At 40.4% G+C, this 26,114-nt stretch overlaps 1 protein-coding gene across 1 annotated transcript in view; it reads right to left on the bottom strand.

Annotated features, from left to right (window-relative positions):
• Positions 1-1,458: 1,458 nt before the first annotated feature.
• LOC122787678 overlaps positions 1,459-26,114 on the bottom strand; it is a 970,705-nt gene continuing 946,049 nt past the window's right edge. The window contains exon 19 of the mRNA XM_044054524.1: positions 1,459-1,931. Coding sequence (XP_043910459.1) covers positions 1,740-1,931 — 192 coding nt within the window. The 3' untranslated portion in view covers positions 1,459-1,739. The remainder of the gene's footprint in view (positions 1,932-26,114) is intronic.

Consider the following 26,114-nt stretch of genomic DNA (forward strand, 5'->3'; position numbering starts at 1 on the left):
TTATGCTCATCAAATTATTTATAAAAATCAGTGTATACCAAGGCTATATATTCCCCATTCTGAAGGAGGTATAGGCCTCCTCAAAATTGATTGCATGTATAGATCTGCAGATGTAGGACTGCATACATATCTGATGACCTCACAGGACCCAAATGTACTGAAAGTTTTAAAACATGAGGGGAATAAGTCTAACATGACTCCCCTGCTTAGTTTAGCAGAAGCATATCAGTGTCTAGCGGGAAAGGAAATCAAACCAGAAGCAGATAAAAATCAGGCAGCAACTGAATGTGCCAAAAAACAAAAGAAAGAATATAAGGTGAAGAATCAGATGAGAAGGCAAGAAATGTAGAAAATGCATAAATGTAGTTGCAAGTATAGAAAACTCTTGGAACAACCTCATGTTGATCAAGATCAAATGTAGGAATGGTTAAGGAGAGATGAACTTAAACCAAAAGAAGAAAGATATTGGAGCCCCAAGATACTGGACTACATCATGTTGGTTTACAAAGTCCATTGAACAAGTGGGAGAAACAGACAAATGTAGGTTTTGTAAAGCAGAATTGGAAACGGTCACTCATCTTGCTGCTGGTTCGAATATACTAATGGCAGAAGGACTGTATACTGAAAGGCATAATAATGTGGCAAGGCTGTTGCATTGGGGATTATGTAAACATTCTAATATTAAACTAGCTGAAAAATATTGGAAACATGAGCCAGAAAGCATTACAGAAAATGATGAAATTTAAATCACATGGGATCACCCATTATCAACAGTTCAAAAAACAGATGCGAGAAAACCAGATGTAGTAGTCCATGAAAAGAAGACAAAAGTAGCATTGATCATTGAAATTGCTACACCCAGTGACTACAGTGTCTTATGTACAGAGAGGCACAATGTCATAACGTATCAGGATTTGCAGGTAGAAATGAGGGCAATGTGGAAGAAGGATACCCAGATAGTTCCAATAGAAGTAAGAGCAACAGGTCTTATAAAAAAGAATTTACAATTGTATTTAGCAATACAAGTAACTCCATATGAATTGTAGAAGGACTCAATACTGGCAGCGTTTTGGGTGCTGTGAAGAGCACTTCCAGTTGACATCAAAGATTGAAACAGTACTAATTCCATGAACTTTAATCATACTTTGACTTAGGAATGAGGTCCCTTCCCATCATGGTATTAGAAACCCAAAACACTTGGAGAAATTAAACCATGTTTTAGCTCTGCACCATACTACATGGTGGGGATATGTTCTCAGATGCTTATCCATTTTATGGCATAGCTTTGCCAACTTGGGCATAGATATTTGTTTGCAGATGGTATGTCATGCCATGGACCATGTCTACTGAGCCAGCACAGAGACATTTATTGGTGTAAACCTAATCACACATCAGGATTTTGCTGATGCAAAGTTATGAACTGTTTCTTTTACTCATTGATTTCAACACTGCTTTTCTTGTGATGCATAGATTTATTGATGACACACACCAAAATGAATAACACATAGGGTAAACAAACTACTTTTATCTATGAAGTGTGTTTTGCAAACCAACCATTTCTGAAATCACACGATGAATTTAATGGCTTCCCAATTTCATATGCAGAACAAACCTTTTTTACAACTCCAAAAGGCATTTGAATTTGCAGCAATATATGCATGATCTCACAGACTTCCTTGAAGCATTGTCAATACTACAGTGTGATTAGCAACCAAATATTTAACATCAATAAGTGCATGTTATGATGTTCCCAAGTAACTAATGGACTTCAGCAGAATGTTATTTTTGCTGTCCTTGAGGATCTGGGCTCTGTAACGGGATTCAGTTGCTCTCTGAACGGTAACAGATAACTTCCTCTTGACTTCTGTTTTCTTAGGTTCTGGAGCCATGTTTAATTCTTCTGGATCAAGGGGCTGGCCAAACAATTCAAGCTGTTTTCGATATAAAAATAAAAATAAATGAAAGTTAAACAAGATTATAAAAGCTGTTGCTTTTACTTGGGTTTGCATCCTAGTTTAAATCACAAATGACTGAAACATACAGAATGCTAAAGAGGTGTAATTCTGGCCTTGCTATTAAAATGCCAACACTCAAAATGCCTAGTGCCAAAAAACAACAAATAAAAAAGACTGAAAACCTGGAGAAGAGTGAGTCTCAAAACTCACTCCTCTCCCTTCTTTTTGCAAGGGGTTGCAAGCCCCCCCATTCCTCTCACACCTCCTGATCTTATATATACTAACTCTAAGATTGCCGTACCTTGGAGAAACAGGAATATTTTGAGAAATGGCAAGGGTCCTTGTTAGTCTTGGGACATGGAAGAAGAAGAAATAAACAGACATACAGCTGTGGAGGGTTAAGGCTGTCAAATGAACAAGAGTCCTGTTAGTCTTGGGAAATGAAAGTAGAAGAAGAAAAATAAATAAATAAAAGTTGTGTATGTGCATGTGCTTATACATGTATGTGTATGTTGTGTGTATGTGTATGCCTAACTATATATATATATATATATATATATATATATATATATATATATATGAATCTACTTTACAAGCTAGAAGTTTCACAATTTTGAACTGAAAATTGTTGAGACCATAAGATTGAAGTTTTGAAACTTCAAAATTGTAATTAAAAATAAAAACAACATTTTTTTTTTAGGTTTTTGCAGGGGGGACAAGCCCCCCTGTATCCTCCCCCGCTAAATAAATATGCCAACTCTGAGATTGCACTACAGTGAGGAAAACAACAAATTTCCTGATATGATATTTTTAATCCTCGTTCATTCCTTACATGTGGGTATCGGTTCCGACCACGGAACCGAGCCAGCCATCTTCCAAGCTCACGTCAGTTACAAAGTCTCGAGCTAAAACTCTTACCCAGAATTCCCATCTCCCTATTACCCCAGATTTTGTTTGCCGCGTCGCCATTCGGTCGTGTCAAGCTACTTCTCTTGAGCTAAGTTCAGTATTTTTCTTCATACTAAATTCTAAAACAGCCTTTTCTCACAGAAAATTTATTAGATAGCTTTCTCTTACCTTATCGCATTTAGCGACTATCCTTTCTTGAATCTTTTCTATTCCTTTCCTCCTCTTTACCACGAGGTAATTTCTTTTTTACCATCATTAGTAAACCCCCTTTCCTTCTTACCTTCGGGTAATTCTTGTACCATTGCTGGTATTTTTTCTGGGTTTCCTTCTTTCTTTCTAACATGGAAGATGAAAAAGGTAGTCCAGGATTTAAAAGATGTTTAGATTGTAGCCATAAATTACCTACTTCAGATGCACATTCCCTGTGTGTCTATTGCTTGGATATGCCTCATTTAACAGTTGACCCGCCCTGCGGGATTTGTAAAAATTTCTCTAACAGGACGTTGATTGAGAGAAAAAATAAATTAATATTGAAGGGGCTACTTAAATCTCCTTTTTCAGAGGCTATTTCTGGGTCAGACGCTTCAAACCCTCCAAGATCCCATAAGAAAAAGAGTGATGAACATATAAAGGCCAAGTCTCTTCCTTCGTCCCCTGCTGGGGACCCCCAGGAACCGAGACCCAAGAAAGCTAATCTTTCCAGTTCAGATTCGACTTCTTCAGCTCCAGCGCTTTCGGTACTTAGACCTTCGGCACCAAGACCATTGGAGCCATCTCTGACTTCGGCACCAACTAGCATGCCCTTTACCGTATCGGTACCAAGGGGCTCCTCGGTTCAAACCTCTTTACTGGCATCGACTGTCCAGTCCATGCAGACTGTCACGACATCGATAGATTTTTCGACGTCCATTGCCTGTTTGGCTCTATCAACTTACCTGACACCTCAAAAAACATAAAGACAAACAACAGGAACCCACTCCACTCTGCAGGTTGATTAAAACAATAATGTTAATGTGGAGTAAGTTGCACCCTCCACGTGTGGCAAAAGATACAGCAATGCAAATAATAAAAGTAAGTGCTTTTCATCTGGATGTTATCCAGACTTCTTCAGATATCAACTCTAAGTAACAAACTGTTTAAAAAGCCCACATCAAGTGATGCGGTCAAATGGGCGGTACTAAATTCATTAAATCTTTTAAAAAATGTTGTTTAAAACCAATAGTCATTTCATATGAATCATTTCCAACAGTAATTAAATAAATAAATAAAGGAACAAAAAGTAACTCTGCAGATTGACCCTAATAAGTTCCAGAACATTACGTTACACCTATAAAAGCTTTTGTAGTACCATTAATATCACAAATTCATTCATACTAGCCTATATGTTAATCCTAAATGTTACATTTAGAGACAACATTACAGCAGGTAGTGGGAGCATAAAGCCCCATGCTGTCCCCATGTTGAAAAGTTTTTTATATAAAAATACATCACATTTAACAAAACTAGAATCTATTTTAACTCTAATAAATAGTCATTTTAATAAACATAGTTACACACACGTAACAGTACCAAGTTCATTTAATTTATATACGTGTGCCTAAACGTAGTTCATTATATATACATTGTATTATCCTGTTCAGTAATTAATCAGATGACCTAGGGAGAGACATATGCCACATATTTACTCTATACTCTCTTTGCCTACCTAATTAATAAAGATGTGTATATTTATGTACAAAATAAATATGAGAAATCAAGATATATCCCAATTCACCTTAGTAAGCTTTTTAATTTCAATATGCATGCTATTGAATAAGTTTCAGTTAGGCCTGGATAACTGCAAGCATCGAGTCTAAGCTGCCAACTTAACTCACTTTTTTCAAGAAGTAGTTTAACCATATTTTCCTCAGATAACCTTCTAGTGTCTCGTGAAGCTATTTGCATTATAACTTTAAATCTAAAGTAGTGGTCTGGATTTGTCTCACAATGTCTTGCTAAAGCATTGTCCATTTTATGCTTCTGGATAGCATAAATGTGTTCATATATCCTTTCATGTAGTCTACGGTCTGTCTTACCAATGTAGAAAGCTGGACAACCTTGGCACTGTGCCAAGTATACTACTGACCTAGTGTTACAATTAAACTTATCTCTAATATAGTAAGTATTGTTACTAATCCAGAACCTATTACCCACCTCAATATGTCTACAATAGCGACACGCCTCACATCTATACATGCCTGCATTCCCCTTAGTTGGTTTCCATGGCATTTCTAATAAACTTTTCATATTCAGACCCCTCCTATAGGTAATATTAGGATGTTAACCTAGTTTATTGAATATTTCCTTGTCCACAGACATTAGGGGCCAGAATTTCCTAACTATCTTTTGAATTTCTTCCGCTACTGGGCTAAATGTTATTATCAGTGTAAGAGAATAAGAGTTACTAGAGCTACTCAGTACATCTAAATCACTTGATTCAATGGTTGTTTGTTGTTGCATGGTTATTTCCTTGCCTTGTTAGTTCTACCAAAGAGTGTTTACTCAAAATGGGTTTATAAATTCCTCTGCTTCTTTTTAACTGAATTTCACTAATCACCCTAGTCAAAAAGGTTGTTGGGGTAACCTCTATGCAAAAACATACCTCTTAAGTTGTCACATTCTTCCCTAAAATCATCTTCACGAGTAATCATCCTCGCAGCTCCCATCCCCTTCACCAGAAAAAAATCAGTGGTGAAGGGGCAGCTAATACAAGCTGCGAGGATGATTACTTGTGAAGATGATTTTAGGGAAGAATGTGACAACTTAAGAGGTATGTTTTTGCATACATACTCTGAAGAAGCTCGCCTTGTTGCGAGTGAAAGCGCTAAAGCTTTGAATATATTAAACTCTGCTTGTTTTTAGTTTCAACCGGTGGATTTATTTTGCTGATTTTTTACTGTGAGTGGACTTTCCGTATGGGATTTTGTGTTTAGTATCTTGTTGTTGTTCCAAACGGTTATTGACTTTGATTCTAATGTATATATAATGAACTACGTTTAGGCACACGTATATAAATTAAATGAACTTGGTACTGTTACATGTGTGCAACTCTAAGTTTATTAAATGACTATTAGAGTTAAAATAGATTCTAGTTTTATTAAATGTGATGTATTTTTATATAAAAAACTTTTCAACATGGGGATAGTATGGTGCTTTATGTTCCCACTACCTGCTGTAATGTTGTCTCTAAATGTAACATTTAGGATTAACATATAGGCTAGTATGAATGAATTTGTGATATTAATGGTACTACAAAAGCTTTTATAGGTGTAATGTAATGTTCTGGAACTTATTAGGGTCAATCTGCAGAGTTACTTTTCGTTCCTTTATTTATTTATTTAATTACTGTTGGAAATGACTCTTATATGAAATGACTATTGGTTTTAAACAACGTTTTTTAAAAGATTTAATGAATTTAGTACCGCCCATTTGTCTGCATCACTTGATGTGGGCTTTTTAAACAGTTTGTTACTTAGAGTTGATATCTGAAGAACTCTGGACAACTTCCGGATGAAAAGCGCTTAATTTTATTATTTGTATTGCTGTATCTTTTGCCGCATGTGGAGGGTGCAACTTACTCCGCATTAACATGATTGTTTTAATCAACCTGCAGAGTGGAGTGGGTTCCTGTTGTTTGCCTTTACGTTTTTCGAGTTGTGGTTTCATTTGCTGGTGTGGAACTTACCCGACACTGACTACCCTCTCAGCACCGACCATTGAGTTATCGGCACCGATTTGTTTTATTCCAGCTTTATCGTCGGTGCAAACCATAACTTCGGCACCGATGATTTCCTCGGTGCAGAGACCTGTAGTTCAGTCTTTTACAGCCCCGTTGTTTTCAGTGCAGACCTCCGAGGTGGGCACCGAGTTTGCTCAGTCTTTGGATAGACCTGACTCCCCCACAGCCGTGTCTGTGAAATCCACTAGAAACCTCTCTGAACACAACGTGTTGCATCTTGTGGATCAAGTGCTTTTGGCCAGAGGTATCCAGCCCCCCAGGACCTATCCTTCCTTGGAAGGTGATCACCCTTTACCAAAGACCTCTATTTATTCTCCTCCTTCACTGCCTTTGAAGCCCCCTGATATAGCACAGTCTTCCCCCTCTACGGTTCCCTTTATGGATCTCACTAAGGAGCCGCAGTTGCCTTTGTGGCAAGAGAGTTTTGCTACGACCCAGGATGTCAGCTGTGGCGTACATAGTTTGGTGTTTCACAGCCATCCAGGGACTCCGAATCGGCAGGCTGAGCCACTTAGGAGAGGGGTGACCTCTGCCCTGGGCACTCACCCCTCTTCAGGTGGACCGGCCTTCCAGCTACTGGAGAAGGCTCTGGTGTCAGTTGGCGATCCTGTGCTATCACTCTCCCTGCCCTCCTCTGGACTGCAATGTACAGAAGTCGCTCCTAGCAGACACCGGGCACAAGGGCCTCAGGATATACTTCCACAGGAGACCCCTTTTGCCCTGTCTTCCCCAGCTTCTCCCTCTGAGGAAGTTCATCAAAAGAGCTTGTGCAAGAGGAAGTACATGGACTCCACAGAGGAGTCCCTTACTGAAGACACAGACTTTGATGATGAGGAAGGGTCCCCTCACTCACCCTCTGAGGTATCCTTTGGTGATATTCTTGAAATTCTTAGGTGACTGGCAGCCCTTGAACCTGACTCTGAAGAGTCTGTGTTCCTGCAGGCCTTTCGCACCCAGCCCCCTACCTCCTGGGTTACTCCACCTGCCGATGAACTGGTCCGGCTCATCGCGCAGCCTGCATGGAAGGTTCCTGACACCATTGAGGCCATTCCCCGGAGGCCAGATAAAATTCTGTCCCCTCCTGCTACTGATCCCCATTGGTCCAAAGGTCTTCCTGTAGATGCTTTGGTGGTGGTGGCCGCAACTTAAAAGGACCTGGCAGAAGAAGAAAACCAGACTGTCCATCCACCCAACAAAGAGTCCCAGGCTCTGGACAGAATAGGGAAGCGTACTTTTGCATCAGCGACCTTTGCAATCAGGCCCCTGAAGTATATGGCACACTTTACCAGGCTTCAAAGAGATTTAACTTCTGAGCTCTCTGAAACTTTGGCTGGTGCTGTGTCTGATGAGGTCTGTGACAAAGTGGCCTCTCAGCTAGCCACCATTGAATCGATATCTAACTCCTCCATGCACCAGATATCTCATGCATCAGAAGAAGCAGCTAGAGCGGCGAGTTCAGGCATTTATCTGAGACAACACTCCTGGATGTGCTTGTGTAATTTCATGGAACCCTTCAAGGCTTCCTTTCTCAATGCTCCCATCGAAGCCTCTTCATTGTTTGGACCCAAGGTTAAAAGCACACTGGCCAGATGTGAACAGGATGGTAAGACCCTTTCTGCTGTGGGTGTCTGTTATTCTTCCCCTCAACGGGCTTTCTCCAGAAACCAGAAGAGTGGGAAGATATGGTATAAAAAGTCTCAGGGTCCTTTCCGTGACACACAGACTGAGTTCTCCCCTAGAGGCAGAGGGGGAAACTCACAGGGAAGATTCCCTTTTCGGGGCAGAGGGGGTCCGCGTAACCAGTGTTCCAGGGACTCTTTCCCTGGCCAATCTTACCAGTGCTCCTGAAGAGCGGCCCAACTGCTTTCCTCTGGAAGTGGTTGGGGGTCATTTCTCTTTGTACCCTTCTGCCTGGCTAACCATCATCACCGATTCTTGGGTACAAAGGATAATAACCAGAGGTTATCATATTCCCTTCAACCTTTATCCCACTCCCCCAACAAACTTACCTGAAGTTCCACCCAGTCAAAGGAAAGAAGCAGCATTAGAGATTTCAAAACTGCTAAGAAAAAGAGTCATCCAAATAGTCCCTCCAGACCAGATAGGATCCGGATTCTAGACTATTTTTGGTGCCAAAAAAAAATGGAGACTGGAGACCAATTTTGGATCTCAGTGTATTAAACAAGTTTGTAAAAGTACAAAAATTCTGGATGGTCACAATACAGTCTATCCTTCTGTTTTTGGAAAAAGATGACTGGATGTGCTCAATAGATCTTCAAGATGCGTACTACCACATAAAAGTGGACAGACAATCAAGAAGATTCCTTCACTTCTGTGCAGGAGCCAGTCACTACCAGTTCAGAGTACTGCCCTTCGGACTCTCTACAGCCCCCAGAGTGTTCACAAAGTGCATGGCAGTCATCATAGCTCACTTGCAACTACAAGGATTCCAGGTGTTTCCTTACCTAGACGACTGGCTCATCTCCGCCCCCACCAGACATCTATTGGAAGAAGCCCTGGCATACTCTCTCCTCTCTGCAGAAAGGCTAGGCATAACCATAAACTGGCAAAACTCCAGTCTCACCCCATCTCAGTCCACAGAATTCATAGGGGTCATCTTGAATACAAAGAATTGCAGAGCATCCATTCCAGAGCACAGAATTCTAAGGATAAAGCAACAACTGATCCCTATCCTTTCAAGGGAGAAATCCACAGCTCACTCTGTTCTACAGTTGTTGAGTTCCATGGCAGCCTCCATCACCATTGTCCCCCTGGCCAGGTTTCACATGAGGTTTCTACAATGGCTACTGCTCACCCAATGGTATCCCTTTCAGTACCCTCTTTCAGCCAAGGTTCAGGTAACTCACAGGTGCAAACAGGATTTAAACTGGTGGATGGCCCACAACCTCTCACACTGGTCTCACCCCTTCTCCCTCCAACAGCCCAAGGCTACAGTGAACACGGATGCCTCCCTGAAGGGGTGGGGGCTATATCAGGGACAGACAATCCAAGGTACTTGGTCCGAAATGGAGGCCCATCTGCATATAAATGTTCTAGAGCTGAGGGTGGTGCTTCTGGCTTTGCAAGCACTCCATCCCCTGCTGCTGTCTGGGACTATTGCGATACAATCAGACAACATGGCGGTGGTCTGGTACATCACCAAACAGGGCGGAACCAAATTTTACCCACTCTGTCGAGAGGCCATGAAGATATGGCATTGGGCGATGGCGACCAACCGTTTTCTTCTAGCAATGCACATTCCCGGGAGTTCCAGCATGATAGCAGACAGACTCAGCAGGTGTATAGTACAACCTCACAAGTGGACCCTGAATCCCTTGATAGTGGCGGAGATTTTCAACCGCTGGGGTCTTCCTTGCTGCGATCTCTTTGCATCCCGACCAACTACAAATGCAACAACTATTTAACCCTGATTCCCCCTCTGGGACAGTCACTCAGGGACACTCTAGTCCACGATTGGCCCTTGGGTCTACTTTATGCATTTCCACTTCTCCCCCTCATTACCCAGTTTCTGAAGAAAGCCCGCTGGTTGAAGAGCAAAGTAATCCTCATAGCACCATATTGGCCTCGTCAGATTTGGTTCCCCTTCCTTTGGCCTCATTTGCTAGATCAACTGTGGATTCTCCATCCAACCCCGTGGTTGATCTCCCATCCGCAGAATCTGATTCATGCCAACTTGAACAGCCTGAAGCTCACAGCTTGGCTCCTCCAATTCCCTCGATTGCCAGGCAGAATGATCTTTCTTTGCCAGTACGTGATGTTCTTATTGCATCTCATAAGTCCTCCACCAGAATTACATATCTCAGCAAGTGGAAAAGATTTACTTTTTGGCTGAAAGAAAAACAGGTAGACCCTTTTTCAGCACCAGTGTCTATAGTACTGGAGTACCTAGCCATCCTATTTCAATCCAGTCTATCTGCCTCTACCATTAGAGTTCATTTGGCTGCAATATCTAATTTCCATGATGGTGTCCAAGACTCCTCTCTTATGTCACACAAATTATGCAAGACTTTCATAAAAAGTGTGAATCATCAAAAAAACCCTTTTGGTGAACCTACTCAACCATGGGACCTGTCACTAGTCCTACAAGCTTTGACAATGCCACCTTTCAAACCAGCTTCTTCTTGCAACCTCAGATATTTGCCATGGAAAACCTTGTTTTTGGTTGCCATTATTTCTGCCAAACGTATCTCTGAGCTTCAGGCCTTATGCATCAAGAGTCCATATTTGATTTTTCATAGAGATAGAGTATCACTGAGAATTAATCCTTCCTTTCTGCCAAAAGTGATCTCTGAAATGTCCATTAATCAAACCATTGACCTGCCAGTTTTCTTCCCCAATCATTCAAAGGAGAGTATTGCCTACATACCCTAGATATTCACAGGCAACTTCACTTCTACTTGAACACGATTAAGGCCTCTCGTAAATCAGACCAGTTATTTTTGGCCTATTCTGGACCTAGATTAGGATGTTCTGTTGCTAAGGTCACATTGTCTAAATGGTTGAAAGACTGTGTGACCTTCATTTATAGACAATGTAATATTCCATTACCTACTACCATAAAGGCTCATTCTACAAGGTTGGTGGTAACTTCTGCTTCCTTCCATGCCAGAGCTTCTTTACATGACATTGGTGCAGCTGCAACTTGGGCTACCCCTCATACCTTCATCAATCATTACAAATTGGATTTGGCCTCCAGGGGAAGAACATCTTTTGGTTCTGCGGTGCTCAGGAATGTCCTTCCATGGGAGCCTCCCAGGAATAGAGATAGCTGGGGACTCTGTCCCACACGTAAGGAATGAACGAGGATTAACAATATCAGATAAAGAAATTATGTCTTACCATAACGTTCCATCTGTATTGTTGATCCTCGTTCAGTCATAACGATCCTCCCTCCTTCCCCCTCCTGTGGTTTCTAGTGGATCTCACCATCCGGTTCTATTAGGTCATTTGACCAGAGATAGCCTCTACCTTCTTTTGACTTGCAAACTCAATCTGAGGTAATAGGGAGAGGGGAATTCTGGGTAAGAGTTTTAGCTCGAGAGTTTGTAGCTGACGTGAGCTTGGAAGATGGCCGGCTCGGTTCTGAGGTCGGAATCGATACCCACACATAATGACTGAACGAGGATCAACAATACAGATGGAACATTATGGTAAGACATGACTTCTTTTTCCGTGCCATATGGTAATCTCCATTCAAAACGTTCCAAACTTGTCTCGACCATTTGCAGTTTGAAATTTTGAAACTTTCAGCTTGTGAAGGGAATCCATATATATATATATATATATATATATATATATATATATATATATATATATATATATATATATATATATATTACACAAAATGAATAAAAGAAAGGTCTTATATAAATTATAGTTACCCAGTGAAATGATAGGACACCTTCAAAAACAGGCGAATAACATGGCTCTGCCCACACTTAGTCTGTCTTCTACTAGCACACCAGACACAGAGGTAATGCCCCAGCCCCATGCTTTCCTGTTCTTTCTTGCCAATCATGCAGTTTGGACCGCAAGTGTCATTGATCTTTTTCTGCATTCATTTCCAGACTCTGTAGTCAGATCATCACATGAAATCCAAACAGGTGCTAATGCTTGGCAAAGGAACACAAAGTCCAAAAGTAAGTTTAATAACTTTAACCCACCTGCTCATCAAAGGAGGAGGGAGAGACCTGAGGCCTACTGCAGAGTGAATAGGAAATCTGAAATGAATGGAAGCCAGTGTAGTGACTGGTTGGAAGAGGGAGAAGATATAGTTAGCAGGATGCCAGGCATTTGCCAAGGCCTCTGCCACCAAAGTCTGTGATTTTGGTGGTTTTCAACTCTTAACTGACAGCAAGATGTCCCTCAGCTAGTACAAATTAGGGCTCACTCCTGTCTGATGACTGTGAATGTGATGGAAGAATTGTTATGCCAGCAGCCACTCTAGAGGAAGACTACCAGGGTCTAAGTACTACATATCTCATGCTTGAGCATATGGCCAGCTAGACAGTTCACACACAGCAGGCCCCCTTGTGCCTACTATTGTTTCATCTGTGGTTATACTCTGGCTCATGAAGTTTACATACTTCATGTCCCCAAGCTCTTGGCTTACCAGAAACAGCTGAGGAAAGAGACAGCCTGTAGTCCTTTCTCTTCTGGTCCACCAGTGATCACTCCAGAGCACTGAACTTGCATTTGCTATTCAGAGTGTAGTGAGATATAACTGAGCAGGTGCAAAAGCATAACATTAGTAAGTGCAATTAGATACCACTGCATGGGACTGTTATGCCTCAGCACATCAAATAGTTGGATATGACCAAGGCAAGGTCCTGTATTGGACTCCCAGGTGCTTCCACAACCTTTGATGGATGTTCCTCTTCTTCTGGAGTGGCACTGGTTGTCTTTCAGTATATCTGTATCTATCTATCTGTCTATCTATCTATCTATCTATCTATCTATCTATCTATCTATCTATCTATCATTTGTAGCTCATGCTGGCAGCATTAAAAGGACACAAGCTGTTATCATTAGGTTTTAACCTGGAGGTTGTCTTTCCCCATGTACAAATCCTCCCGCACTAGGCATTCAGAGGAGACTGAAGTCCCTACCTCAGTCATAGAAAAGGATAATGATGTTTTTTTTTTCTGCTGGGTACCCTGAAATGCTGTATCTTTTTAGAAGACACCTAGGCTCATAAAATCTAGTACAAGCTGGCCTGCAGTTTCTCTTCATTCTCCTCAGAAGAGCCCAAACCAATATTGTGGGAAAAAGGAAGGATGGGGAACTTGTGATCCTACTAAGAAGCAAATGGCCTTTACAGTTCCACAGAACAGTAGAGCACTATATTCTGGAAGCATCCTAAGGCAGAATGTTGTAGAATCTTCATCTCAGCATATATCCTAGATACCACAACTCCTTTTTACTTTACCATGAAACAAGGAGTTCACGGCTATGGGCCTGTTGGCCAAAAGGGTTTTCTCCTGTGCTACTTTAAGCCTAAGGTCTCTAAATTATTTATCTGTCCTAATACCACTCCATTATTTGTTGATTGATTAGAGGCTGAAAATGTTGGCAGAGCTTCCTAACTCTGGAATTAAGCCTTAAGAGAACATTCTAATGAAGGCTTCCATATTGTCTACAATAACTTTGATTGTACTTATATTATGATTAGGACATAAGCCTCTGAGATAAGCCTGCATTGTATGGCACGCGTGGTCCAAGCTCTCCTACATTGAGAAAGAGACATGTTATGCCATTCTGGCTACCCTTCTTTTGGAGAAATATCCTTTTGGGGCAGGCATCACAAAACATTATTGAGTATCTGTATGAAAAGAAACAGGTACTGACCATAACTAAGGGTCTTTTTAACACCTTCCTGATGGATGCTGCTTTTTTCTTTAGGTCAACCCAGTCTGCTAGGAGGAACAGACCTGTTCATGAACAGAAACATCCTCTTAAGTATCAGAAAGTGCTGCCTGTTCATGGCCCCGTGAAGTGTTTAAGAAAAGATGCCTCACAGAGGGGCTGTGCAGCAGTCCTGATTGACTCTCAGAACTATTCATGGAAGACTGGTACTTAGTTTTTTCCATGTTGGAGTATAGTATGTTCCTGGAGAACAGCTGAGATCTGGATACAGTCCCAAAAGGTCATGTCTTACAGTTCTTGAGGTCTTCACCATAAATAGCTCCACTAGGAGATCAGTCAGTTTCTACAGAGCTCCTGTAACCGAAACTGTATTCTTTAAAGGTGCTGTATAGACTGTTGTTCTTTCAGAAGAAGAAAGAAAAACTGTATTTCTGGCTTTTACTCATTCAAAACAGGATGGTATCTCTCTCTGATCCTGGACCTCAGTGAATTCAGCATACACATTCCGCACATAAAGTTCAGAGTGGTGGCTTTCCAGATATTTGTGGTCCTTGCTGCCACATAAAGTCTGGATAGTGTCACTGCACATGATGGATACTTTCTGGCATATCTCTTCTATGAACTTCATGAAGATCTCTCCAGTCTGTTGTGGGTCAGTACCACTTCCGGTACAAGGTGCTGTGTCTGTCATTTAACTTCAGAATATTCACACAAAATTTGGCCATGGTGGTACAGGCCTCGCTGGACAAAGCCTTATCTTGTTCTTGTACTGAAATGACTGACTTGTGGTGGCTTCATAGGCTTTCATTTCTGCATTCAAATGGATGCAGCTGCTGGAAATTACAGGAAACTGGGAGAGTTTTCACTTTGGTTCCATGCAGTGACTCTATGCACTGAGTTAGAGTTGGAAAAACAGTAATGCTAGTCCTTCCTCCTTGAGGTGAGTGCCTGGAGGTCTTAGTCTTGATCCTCTTGCTGAAGGAGAGGAAGTAGATTGGATGCATATGCAATTTACACAGCTGCATATATTTTAAATTATCTAAGAGTGCCACTCTGGAATTAACACATACATACTATTTCTGCAGAATTCCAAAGGAGAGTATCTTCTTGCAGTGCTGGCCTTAGGTAGTACTCCCCACTGCAGACCCCCCCTTCCTCTCCCACCTGCATCCCTGATTGCTCACCTCTCCCCCTATTGTGGTGTCCCATATCATCCACTTTACTTTTTTTCTACATTTTCGCACATTTTGCCTTATTCTTCAGCTTTCTCCTGTGTCATTCCAACACATCCTAACTAGGCCAGAATACAATTTAATAACTATGGAAAAAATAACTGAATTAAGCTAGGGGCCTGGGGGCCTCTAGGCCCCAGAAAGCCATAGGGTTTTCCAAGGTTTTCTGAGGTGCATTTTAGAGATGTTTACTCATTCTTTTGATTCAACAATGCCCTGAATAAAATCATGACTATGGAAAGAAACTCAGTCTTAGTTTTTTACTTTGACTTTTCCTTCATCCTGTCAACACACCCAAACTGTGACAGAGTACACAATAGTAAATGAAGTGTGTGTGTGTGTGTGTGTGTGTGTGTGCATGTGTGCATGCGTGCGTGCATGCGTGCGTGCATGCGTGTGTGTGTGTGTGTGTGTGTGTGTGTGTGTGTGTGTGTGTGTGTGTGTGTGTGTGTGTGTGTGTGTTGGGGCACTAGCTCCCCAGAAACCATATGTTTTTTTAAATGATCTAAAGTGGGTTTTAGAGTTTTCCCAACCTTTTAACTCAGTGATGCCCATTATTCTTTACTTTTCCTTTTTCTGCCATCCTTTTCACATACCCTAACTGGCCAAGAGAGCAATGTAATAACTGTGGAAGAAGTCATGAAATTAAGTCAAGGTTCTGGAAGCCATTAACCATGGGGTTATAAATGCTCTGATGTGCATTTTATAGCAATTTTTCCAACTTTTTGATCCAGTTATGGCTTGAACAACAACAACAACAAAAATGAGCAAGAAAACACATTCAGTCTTATTTTTAAGTTGTGTCTGACAAAACAGCAGTTCACAAAACGTGAGAAGACAACAAATATTTGTGCGGGTGTGTAAACACCATCTGAGAATAATGCCTGCTTCCTGACCCCCTACAAAAAAACCCAAAAAACAGAAAAACAAACATATATCCAGCATGACTCCTCACTCCTACCCCCCAAAGGACAGCCACTATTTGTCGTACTACTACAATGTTAGACTGGGACAAACATGGAAGAACAAATAGGACACAGGAATGTGTTTTAAACTGTTGCTGCATATATAACAGCATGCATCCTTAACCCAAACATAAAAACAGCCACCTGTTTATTTGTCCAGTGTTTCTCAAGAAAGTGAAAAACATGACAATCATGGTGATATATTCTTACATTTTAGTTCTAAACAGTTCAATACTGCTAGACAGCCTATAGTGACCTTCTTTGCACATTTCTGAGGTTTGTGAGGAAAGTTAAAGAAATAATGCCCACACTGTCTACAGCCACTACACAAGCCATAACAACATTCTGTGCACACTTCTGAGATTTGATTTAAGGAAAATTAAAGTAATAATGACCATATCATCTATAGCTATCCCCACAGGCTACAGTGACCTTATGTGCAGACCTCTAAGCAAGGTTGCTTTTAGACTAGATGAGAGTCAGAGCAGTGGCCACTACTAACTCTGTGTCAAAATACACTTATACAGCCTGAGGTCTGTGAGAGGCTAGCAAGCCGCCAAGTGTGCTGAGTGTCTGGCTGTTCTGTGATGCATTTTATTCATTTACTGATACCAAGAAGGAAGTATTTGTCCAGCAATAGTGTGTGTTTTCACAGCCAAAATTCAGTGATATTATTTTTACAAACATGCATACACATGCTTACACTACCCTGAAAGCCAGGTTTATCACACAAACTATACAGATGTTTTATACAAGTATACACATACTAACATTGTTCCTAACTAGCAAGGCTGATCATTCACACACACACTGCATATCTACCTTAATGTCAGTTCCTTAGGGTGTTGGAGAAAACCAGAACACATGAATAAACACACACAGAAGAAACCACAAGCAACTCAGTCTGAGCTATACACTATGAGATGGCAATGCTACTCATTGTACCACAGTAATAATGACCAGTTACATTTACAAACATCCTTCTCTTGCCAAGCCCACCAAAGATCGCCACTTATAGTACACAATGCTGAGGCCTGTGATAGAAAGCAAGAGAAATCACAGCCACCTTGTTACACGTAAATATATTGCAACCCCCACACAGATAAGCTATAACAATACTATTTTTACACGGATTTTAGTAAGTACATGTTTGATACTACTTCTGGCATGTCAGTTTAGTAACTATTGCTAAACAGTTATTAGAAAAACAGCAGGGTTAAGTCACCTGTATCCACAGATGGCCTCTATACCCATTCATTATATCCACTTTACTATATACACCTTATAAAAAAAAAAAAAAAGAATGCACGTGGCCACCAAGTGCAGTAGAAGTGAAACTTATGTAAAGTGCAAAGGAAAGGAAATGGTACAGTACAGTATAAGCAAATACACTTATGTCTAGATTTTTTATAAAAATGACTGGAGCATTAACTAAGTACTGTCATTATCTTAAACTGATGCTTGCATGAACCCAAGAGTTTTTTCATTGAGCAGATTCAGAGCTCTGATTTTGTGTGTGTGTGTGTGTGTGTGTGTGTGTGTGTGTGTGTGTGTGTGTGTGTGTGTGTGTGTGTGTGTGTGTGTGTGTAGCTGCTGAAACAAGAGGTGGAGCAGTAAAACTGGAGGAGTTTGAGATGGAACTTGCACTAGCTTTCTAAACTGATGCCTGCATGAACCCATGAATTCTTTCACTGAGCAGATTCAGAGCTATGATCACTTTGTGTTCAAGTGTGTATTTGTGTGTGTATGTCTACTGAAACAAGAGGTGGAGTTGTAAAACTGACTGAGTTTCAGATGGAACTCACAGTCTTGCACTCCTGAGTACTGTTCTAGACTCTAGTACTGTTATCATCTTAAAGTGATGCCTGCATTAACCCAAGAATTCGTTCACTGAGCAGATTCAGACCTCTGATCACTTTGTTTGTGTGTGTGTGTGTGTGTGTGTGTGTGTGTGTGTGTGTGTGTGTGTGTGTGTGTGTGTGTGTGTGTGTGTGTGTGTGTGTGTGTGTGTGTCTACTTTAACAAGAGGAGGAGCTGTAAAACTGGTGAAGTTTGAGTTGGAACTCGCAATACCTTTCTATGAGGCGAACTTGCAGTACCGTGCCTGGTGATGTGGGAGGAGTCTGACTTCAGTTTCTGTTTCACTCCGAGCTCACAGTACTATGCCTTAAGAAGTTTCACTTCAATAATAGACACAATAATAAAGAATTCTATCTTACTTCACACAGATGCACACTAGTGTTGTGACTCTTTAAACTGAACAAACAGCAAGGATAGATACTTTCATCCTCAAACAGCTCATACCCCCACCCAGCAGTTAAATCCAATTCCCTGTCTACTTCACATGGCTGATTATGACAAACAGATGATGGCCAGGTAATGAATTTCAACTTTTGCTTCATAAGATATTCCAAGTTGCTTTACACAAATCACATTAATCCAGCAAAACCAGAATAGAGAGTAGAGAGTAAACAGTAGACAGTCATTTTCCTCCACAGACAACCCTAGCAATTATATGCAATTTGTCTGTGTACACACGTTATGTCAAACTCTTAGAAAATAAATAAAAAAAAAGAATGTGCAGCAGCTCCTATGCACCTGATCTGAGACACAAGCATACCTAGCAGCGTGATGATATGATTCTGTGGGCTGCAGTTATCAGAATAAATCGACATTGCAAGGCAAAAAAAAAAAAAAGGCGATAAAATAAAACATAAACTCAACCCCAGAACAAAGGTAATATTTAACAAATAATGCAATTATTTGCTAAATATTCCTCGTCTGAGTGCCCGTTCTGATTACTTTTTCTACCACCATCAACTTACTACTTACAAAAGCTGAAACAGGGAAGGGAACAGCACCAACACTTTCTGCCCTTCACAGCTGTGAGTCTGGAAAGGAATAAACATTGATAGCTGCAGCACTATTTTAGTTTTATTTTGAGATTTTTTTTAATCTGAAAATAAGATATAAACAGCCTCTGTACATCATTACCTGTTCACATAAACCAGTAATGGAATTCAGATGAGAGATTGCATTTCCTGTCTTTGAACATGATCTTTAAGACACACATACATAAATAATATGGGGCAGAAGAAAAGCCAAAATCATGGACAATTTTTAATTATTATTCCTCTAATTCATTTAAAAAGTTAAAAGGCTTTGGATCAACATGCATTTTCTGAACAATAAGAAGACTGAAACTATTATATCTGGGATTATTAACTAATTGTAATTCACAATAATTATTATTCTAATTAATTTAAAAAAGTAACAGAACAAACGGCTTTCCATTAATATGCATTTTCTTAACAATACATAGTATGAAACTCTAATGTCTGGCATTAGTGACTGTAATCCTTAGCTATTTATCATAAAAATCAACATTTTTAGGATAGACAAGGCATAAAAATGAATCAATACTAAGAATGTTCTGCAAAATCAGACAGCCAGAAGAATAGAGACATTGTGAATTCAGGAGCCACTGGCAATGGACACATTTGCAGGACAAATGGAATACCTGCCAGCCAGTTTTCTCTGCTAATGTGTTCACTGTTTTTACCTGTATATGCCTCTTTGCTAGGAACAAGAGTAATAAAAAACGCAGGCAAACAATGGCTGACTTACCATAGCTTCTCGTGCCATAATTAATACGTAACCCAATATTTTCTTATTGCATTTCTCTTACTGAAGGTTTAACTGAGTATATTAATAGAGCATAAACCAGTGCAATCCATACTGCTTGAGAATTATCACAATGTAGGATCTCCCTAGAAAGGACCTTAAAAAACAGGAAAGCCTGCAAACCAAATAGGACTCGCAGTGAAGTAATGCAGGCTAGAACAAGACATGATGCAGTTACAATATGCAAAGTGAATGTGAAAACAGTTGTACAAACTAGGTACATAAACATGTTTGCTAAAATTATAAAATGCATCAGGATGAACCAGGCTGTTGCTCATATAAAACAAGATAGTCCTGAATGGAATTTGTATGATGCATTGTAGTGAAGGTGTGAGTACAGCCCATCTGTTCTTACTCACTTGGCTTCTTAACTTCCTTCTACTTCCTAGTCCTAGTGTAGTCTTGGACTTGTATTCAGTCCTTTCTAATCTTGGTCCTGTTGACTTTGCAGTGTCCCCATGCTGGAGAGGAAATACAATTGAAAAAAATAGTCTCCATTATACTTGCAATGCTGTCTTTATAAAACTTTGTAGATTCTGAATACTGGATGGCTTCCTGTTTCTTTTTCTTCTTTCTTCTTTGGATAATTACAAGGCATCCCATTGCTATCACATACCAGTCAACCACAATTACAGTAGCAATAGGAAGGTCATTACATTCAATGTTGTTGCGGTAGCATGAACAGGCAGATGATGCATGACTGGTGAAGGGAACCAAGTGTAATTGAATCAGGATTTAAACAGGCCACTTGAAATTTTGAGTTACCTAATTATTTTCAGTAAAAATGTTGTATTTCTAACAAGTACTGGACAGTTGACATGTATACTGCCCATATCTTTGTACTATGGTTAGATGCACCTTTCACAGTTTATTTTATTTTTTTTACTAGAAAAGTTTTGACTTTTTTTCAAGTAAAGAAATGAAAATAAATGAATAAATCAATCAATAAGAAAATACATTTGGAAAGGTGTCCCTCACTGAAGGCCACATTAGGTGACCATCTAATCTGCCTATGCACAAGGCTGGGCATGTCTTCCTGTGCAGGGCTGCAATCTTGCAAGTTCATACCTAAGTGCTGGAAGTGGATCCTTCTTTGCACAGCATAGACATTAAATGAGGGGATAGGCTCTAGCAACTGAGTTGCAGGCTCCCACTATGAAAGGCTTTCTCCTGTATATAACTTCTTTTTGTTTGGTCCATCAGCAGTGCACTGGTAAATGAGGGGGTGGAGAGTTTTATAACTCTAAAAAAATGTACAGAAGAGCAAGATATGATTGACGTGTGGGACAGGGGTATGGGGAAGCTGCTAGGTTGCTTTGTGAACAGTTTCTGGCCAGTGACTGGGGGGGGGGGCTGCCGCTGTCTTGTTTGCAAGTAGCCAGGTTTACTATAAATAACAGTAAGCTGATATGCCTTTTCTCTTTTGTACCATATCTTTTGATTTGAGTGGAGTCTCCATGTGAGCTATTAAGAAGTCCTCCAAGTTGTAAATCTGATTCCTTTAAGATACAGATAATTGGCATAAAAACAACTCTTCATTAAAGTTGCAGTCTAAGACTTCAGCTTGTATTAAGTGAAATGAAGGAGAAAAAAAATTCAGGCCTCTCTAGCTGTAACATTACATATATACCTTGTGCCATGGTACCAGATTATCATTCTTCAACTGCATTTTTTTATTAAGTTTATTTTCATTGAAATATTATATACTATACAAATCAAAAAAATGAAACACAATTCAGGCATAGTGTTCATTTAACAAATTAATAATAAATAATTAAATAAATAGTAAATAAAATTAATAAAAATAACAGAACTATATACAATATATACAAATGTGCTCTACATGTCTTAATACTTGGCACTTCTATTCATATTTTAACATTTAAGTTTAAGAAGCAAACTGAATAAGCCCTTCTTTATATTTCTGAATCAAGTTCAAAACAGAAGGCCAATACCTATGATTTAGAACTTTTGATTTAGAATTCAGTGCTATCAACTCAATTTCTTTTTTACCAATTTCTTCTAATAAAGTAACAAACTCTGAAAGTGTAGGTGTGGTCAATTGTAACCATCCTCTTGTTATAATTTTTCTAGCAATAGCTAACCAACACCATACAAGAGAATACTGAGCTTTGACAATATGTGGAGGAAAGGGAATATTATACAAAATCAAATCTCTTGTAATGAAAAATGTATTAGACCATGGAGCTTGGCCAAACCTTTGGATATCTTCTCAATAGTTATATAAAGAGGAACAATAAAAAATAACACGAGACAGTCAACTTTGCAATTTTGATTACATCTCCAACAGGATCTGTTCTTTGAGTTATTTATTTTACCTAATCTATGTGGAGTAAAAAAAAGCTTTGTGAAGAGATTTCCAAGAGTATATTTTCCAAAAAGGAGCATGTGTAGTTTTGGCAATAGATTACAACATTAACTTTTTGTCTGAGTCAGAAAAGATATTTTCTCTACCCTGAAATATAAAGTTTCAATATCTTGAATTTACTTCATTTTTAAGATGTATTAAAGTTGAATATGATGTTAATAAAATTCCTTTTAAATCATCATCATTATACACTACCCTACATAAATACTAAATGAAGGAAGGGATTTCTAATTGATCAGATGAATTGAAAAAAAGAATCTTCTCAGAAATAAGCCTATTAATTTTCAATATTTCCAAATAGTATTCTCTTAAACTAAGCTGAAATTTGCTTATTAAGTTATGAACTGATTTCAACTTGTATCCTGAAAAACAATTATACCAACCTAGAAATTTTTGTTTCCCCATCTTATAAATTTATTATAATCAGTACATGTCATTTGACTTCACTGTTGCAGTATTCATTACACTAGGGATCCCCCTGCCAAGGGCAGCCTGACATCTGGCCAGTATACCAAAGCCTTTAGGTTGCTTTAAGGTATGCCGTGAATCATGCATATGATTCTCTCATAATGTAGGGCATAAAGGTGACATCCTGACATACCATCCTCTAAAATTCTTTTCCACCAGTTCAAATACCGTCTCTTGACTGTTGGTCTGAATGGCTGTTTAGTTGCTGGTTCACCAAGCCATTACAGATAAGTGACCCATTAGGGTTTTGTTGTCTTATCTTTCTTTTACTATTTTGTTGCTTGTGGGGTTTCATATCATCCAAAAAGGGTAAATGCCAGTGTGGGAAACAGATTCCCCACAAAGACCATCACAAACATGCCTGTTTTTCCTTGGTGTTTCGCACGGCCATACATCCTGTTCTATCTGTAAGGTCTTTGTGTCCAAGACCCTTCTCAGTAGGCTTTCTTCTTTGGCGCTTTATCTTGAGAATCAATGTCTTAAGCTTCTTGCTAAAGACACCATGGAGGGAACTTCCCACTCTGAGGGACAGCCATGTGGGAAGAAGAAGGCCAAGAAATCTAGGCCAGAATCTTCTGCTGCAAACCCTCCACTGGACATCTCTCCCAAGGCGAGTGATAGCCTGGTGGTTTTCCAACCTTTGTTGTTGGATTCTTCTGCCACGACAGTGTTGGAGAATAGCAGGAATCTGATCTTAGGTATGTCCAAGGAGGTATTGCAGACGTCCGCTTTGGATGTTCAGGGGGAAAAGCAGCTGATTATCTCTGAGGGACCTAGAGGTATTGCTCAAATTTTAGTCAGAGAAGAAGTCCTACTACAATTACTGAATTCCATACAGGGTTGGAGCTTTATAAATTTTATAAGGTGGATGTCCTATTGATAAAAAAACAAAAAAACTAAACATATTTCCTCAGCTCCTAAGGATCCACAGAGTGAATGGGAGACCTTCACTCAGGGGTTATTTAGTGCTTTGATGGCTTTAAAACCTCCTCAGGGAGTTTCAGTTCCAGCTCCCGCCTGGTCCTCTACCCCCCTTAAGAGACTATAAAAAACTTCTCCAAAGCCAACTTCATGCTACTCCAGGGAGAACTGACAAACTTCATGACACCCATGCCAGACGGGAACTGAAAGTTCGACTGATGAATCCTACGCTAAGGCACTGTACGAGCACATCCACTTGTGCATGAATCATGCCATCCCAAATAGAACCAAGATGCTCTCCTCCAAAAAAGGAAGCCAATCTGGTGGACCCCTGCCATAAACAAGCTTTACAACAAAAGGAAGAAACTGTTGCAGAAAAGAGGAAAATCCCGGGATGCAAAAAAACTCCCTTACCAGCCTCAGTAAGAAGCTGAGATCCCTCATAAAATCCTCCAAAGCTAGTTACGAAAATAAAATTGCCAGTATGCCAAAGACAACCACAAGGCATTCTATAGCTATGTCAAGAATCTAAATGGCAATGCTCAGATCTTCTCTAAGCTACAACAGAATGGCATTAAATATACTGATCCCAAGGATATTGCCAGTATTCTGGCAGATCGATTCAGTGCCAACTTCACCCCCTAAAGGGCCCATCTCAATATTGAAAGATTGCCAAATTCCGGTAATAACGGCCACAGAGGTAAAAAACGCACGCTCCAAAGCTAAGAATACAGCATCCATGGGACCAGATGACATCCTGGGCTGTGTACTACATGAACTACAAAATGAACTGGCACCTCACCTAAGTGTCATATTTAATCATAGCCTCACCTCAGGCTTCGTGCCCACTGAGTGAAACACAGCTACAGTTATCCCACTCCACAAGGGGGATCCACCTTTGATCCTGGGAAGTACCGCCCCATCAGTCTGATGAGCCTGACCTGCAAAGCCATAAAATGTATTATCATGGAACTTATAAACAAAGACATTGGCAACCTTCAAACACTGGACCCCACCCAGTTTGGGTTCGTGAAGGGCCGATCTTGTCTCCTGAACCTGATTGACTTCTTCGAATCAGTCCCCAGAGCTGTGGACGAGGGTAAGGCGGTCCACACAGCCTATCTGGACCTCACCAAGGCCTTCAACACCATCGCCCACTCTGGAATTATAGATAAACTTGCTAAGCTGGGCATTAATCCCTAAGTCACTTGATGGGTTGCCAACTGGCTTACTGACAGAACCTACACTGTAAAAGTAGCTGACTCCAAATCCAGCTCCAGACAAGTGACAAGTGGAGTACCTCAGGGTTCAGTCCTGGGACTGCTCTTGTTTGGCATCTACTTCTCTGAAGTACAGGCCAACACTAAGGGACTCTGGCTAACAAAGTTCGCAGATGACTGCAAACTGGGAGCTATTATTGAATCCCCAAATGATGTGGATATTCTACAAAAGGGCCTTTCAGAAACAGATGCTTGGTGCCAGAGCTATGGGCTCAAGCTCAATGCCAAGAAATGTATAGTTATCCCCTTTGGGAAAAAACATGTAGCCATAAATTACCACATAGGTGTCAGTACACTAAACACCGAAAGTATGATAAGAAACTTAGGGACACAGGTGGACAGTGGTCTCACCTTCGATAACTACTTCACCACAACAGTCAGGAAATCCTTCTATGTGGTACACCTCATCACTAAGGACATTTCATCCAGAAAAAAGGAGGTCATTGTCCCACTGTACTCATCCCTCATTAGACCCATTATAGAATACAGTACCCTGTTTGGTATGTACCTCTCAAGACATCTGCAACAACTGGAAAGGCCGCAGAAATACCTCACAAAAAGAATCACAGGCCTAAAGCAGATGCCCTATGCTGACCGTCTAAAAAAACTCCAGCTATACTCTGTCACATATCATCTACTCAGAAGCGATCTCTGCTTAACATACAAGGCCATGTCAAAACCAGAGCTGCTGGACATGCTACAATTAAAGAAATCCCAATCCCTCAGAGCCACATGCTCCAGGGATCTAAACCTTGTCATCACAATGAACAAAACATGCTGGAGGCATAGGTTCCTGACCCAGAGACTCCCCAGACTCTGGAATAGACTACCCATACATGTCAAGCAGAGCGCCTCTTTGGCCCTCTTCAAAAGGAATCAAGGATCATGTCAGTCACCCTGCTAGACAGGAGTCCAGGGAAGTAAATATTGTTGGAAGAAATAGCTAGGGAATTGTTATGGCTAGGCTTGTATAGGCCCTAGGGCTGATAGCCTAGCACCAACCTATAAATCTATGAGAACAGGATTTCTCTGAGAAGGAGGCAGATTCAGATGAGGAATCTCTTGTTTATTCCTCCCAGATTCCCTCTCCTTTGGATTATGGATCAGAGGAAGAGGAATCTACCAATCCTGGTACTCCCTTTGAAGA

Source organism: Protopterus annectens, chromosome 13.part0, assembly GCF_019279795.1.
Source record: "Protopterus annectens isolate FY-2018-M chromosome 13.part0, PAN1.0, whole genome shotgun sequence".
Taxonomy (NCBI): Eukaryota; Metazoa; Chordata; order Ceratodontiformes; family Protopteridae; genus Protopterus; species Protopterus annectens.